The 947-nt window shown below is 59.0% G+C and overlaps 1 protein-coding gene across 1 annotated transcript in view; it reads right to left on the reverse strand.

The window, feature by feature from the left end:
* DVL2 (dishevelled segment polarity protein 2) overlaps nucleotides 1-947 on the reverse strand; it is a gene marked incomplete at its 5' end in the record, with an annotated part of 23,475 nt that overhangs the window by 2,964 nt on the left and 19,564 nt on the right. The window contains 2 exons of the mRNA XM_018575520.1: nucleotides 187-411; nucleotides 496-672. Of these exons, the coding sequence (XP_018431022.1) occupies nucleotides 187-411; nucleotides 496-672 (402 nt within the window). The remainder of the gene's footprint in view (nucleotides 1-186; nucleotides 412-495; nucleotides 673-947) is intronic.

Consider the following 947-nt stretch of genomic DNA (forward strand, 5'->3'; position numbering starts at 1 on the left):
AGGACCAGCCCCCCCGGAGTCCCTCTGAAAAGGGATAGCCAGATGCCCCCCAATAGCGTAGCCAAACCTGCCCTCCATGGAATCCTTCTAAAAGGGCTGCCAGAGCCCCAACCCAAAAGGGCAACTGCTCCCTACACCACAGGGTCTCTCCTAAGAGGGACAAGCCAAGACCCGGCAGAGCCTCACCTTCACTGTGCTGGCTCCCGGCACTTCCCAGTCCATAGCTGTAGGAGGAGAGCTCGTGGTAGGCCGGGGGTTGGGTGCTGTACGGGTGAGGAGCGGGGTACTGGTAGGAGAAGGTGGGGAGGAGGGGCCACGGTGACGCTCCAGGAAGAGGAAGAGGAGCCAGAGTATCCTGGTCTGAGGCCCCGCTGGATCCATCGTTGTCATTCAGAGATAGATTGGCCATGTCTGGAGGAGAACAGAGACAGGAAATGATCGGCATTGTGCCGGAAGAGACGTCTCCGGGAAGGCGGCCGATCACCAAACACTTACAGTTCTCGCAGCCGGAGAGGTCCCCGAAGATGTAGTAGCATTGCTCCGAGAACGTGATCTTGTTCACCGTGTGCCGGATGAAGCCGGCCTTCAGCAAGTTACTGGCAAACTTCCGAGCTTCCCGCCGGTCCTGGAAACCCTCCACATGGTGGTAGAGCCAATCCACCACATCCGAGCCTGGAGGAGGAGACATGTGACCAGAGACTCCAAACACGCAGCCCCGGACCCCACTACCCCCATCAATCAATGCATGGACTCCTCCCCCCGACCTAACTACCCTCCACATGGTGGTAGAGCCAATCCACCACATCCGAGCCTGGAGGAGGAGACATGTGACCAGAGACTCCAAACACGCAGCCCCGGACCCCACTACCCCCATCAATCAATGCATGGACTCCTCCCCCCGACCTAACTACCCTCCACATGGTGGTAGAGCCAATCCACCACATCCG

Source organism: Nanorana parkeri, unplaced genomic scaffold (genome assembly GCF_000935625.1).
Source record: "Nanorana parkeri isolate BGI_ZX_2015 unplaced genomic scaffold, ASM93562v1 scaffold4055, whole genome shotgun sequence".
Lineage (NCBI taxonomy): Eukaryota > Metazoa > Chordata > Amphibia > Anura > Dicroglossidae > Nanorana > Nanorana parkeri.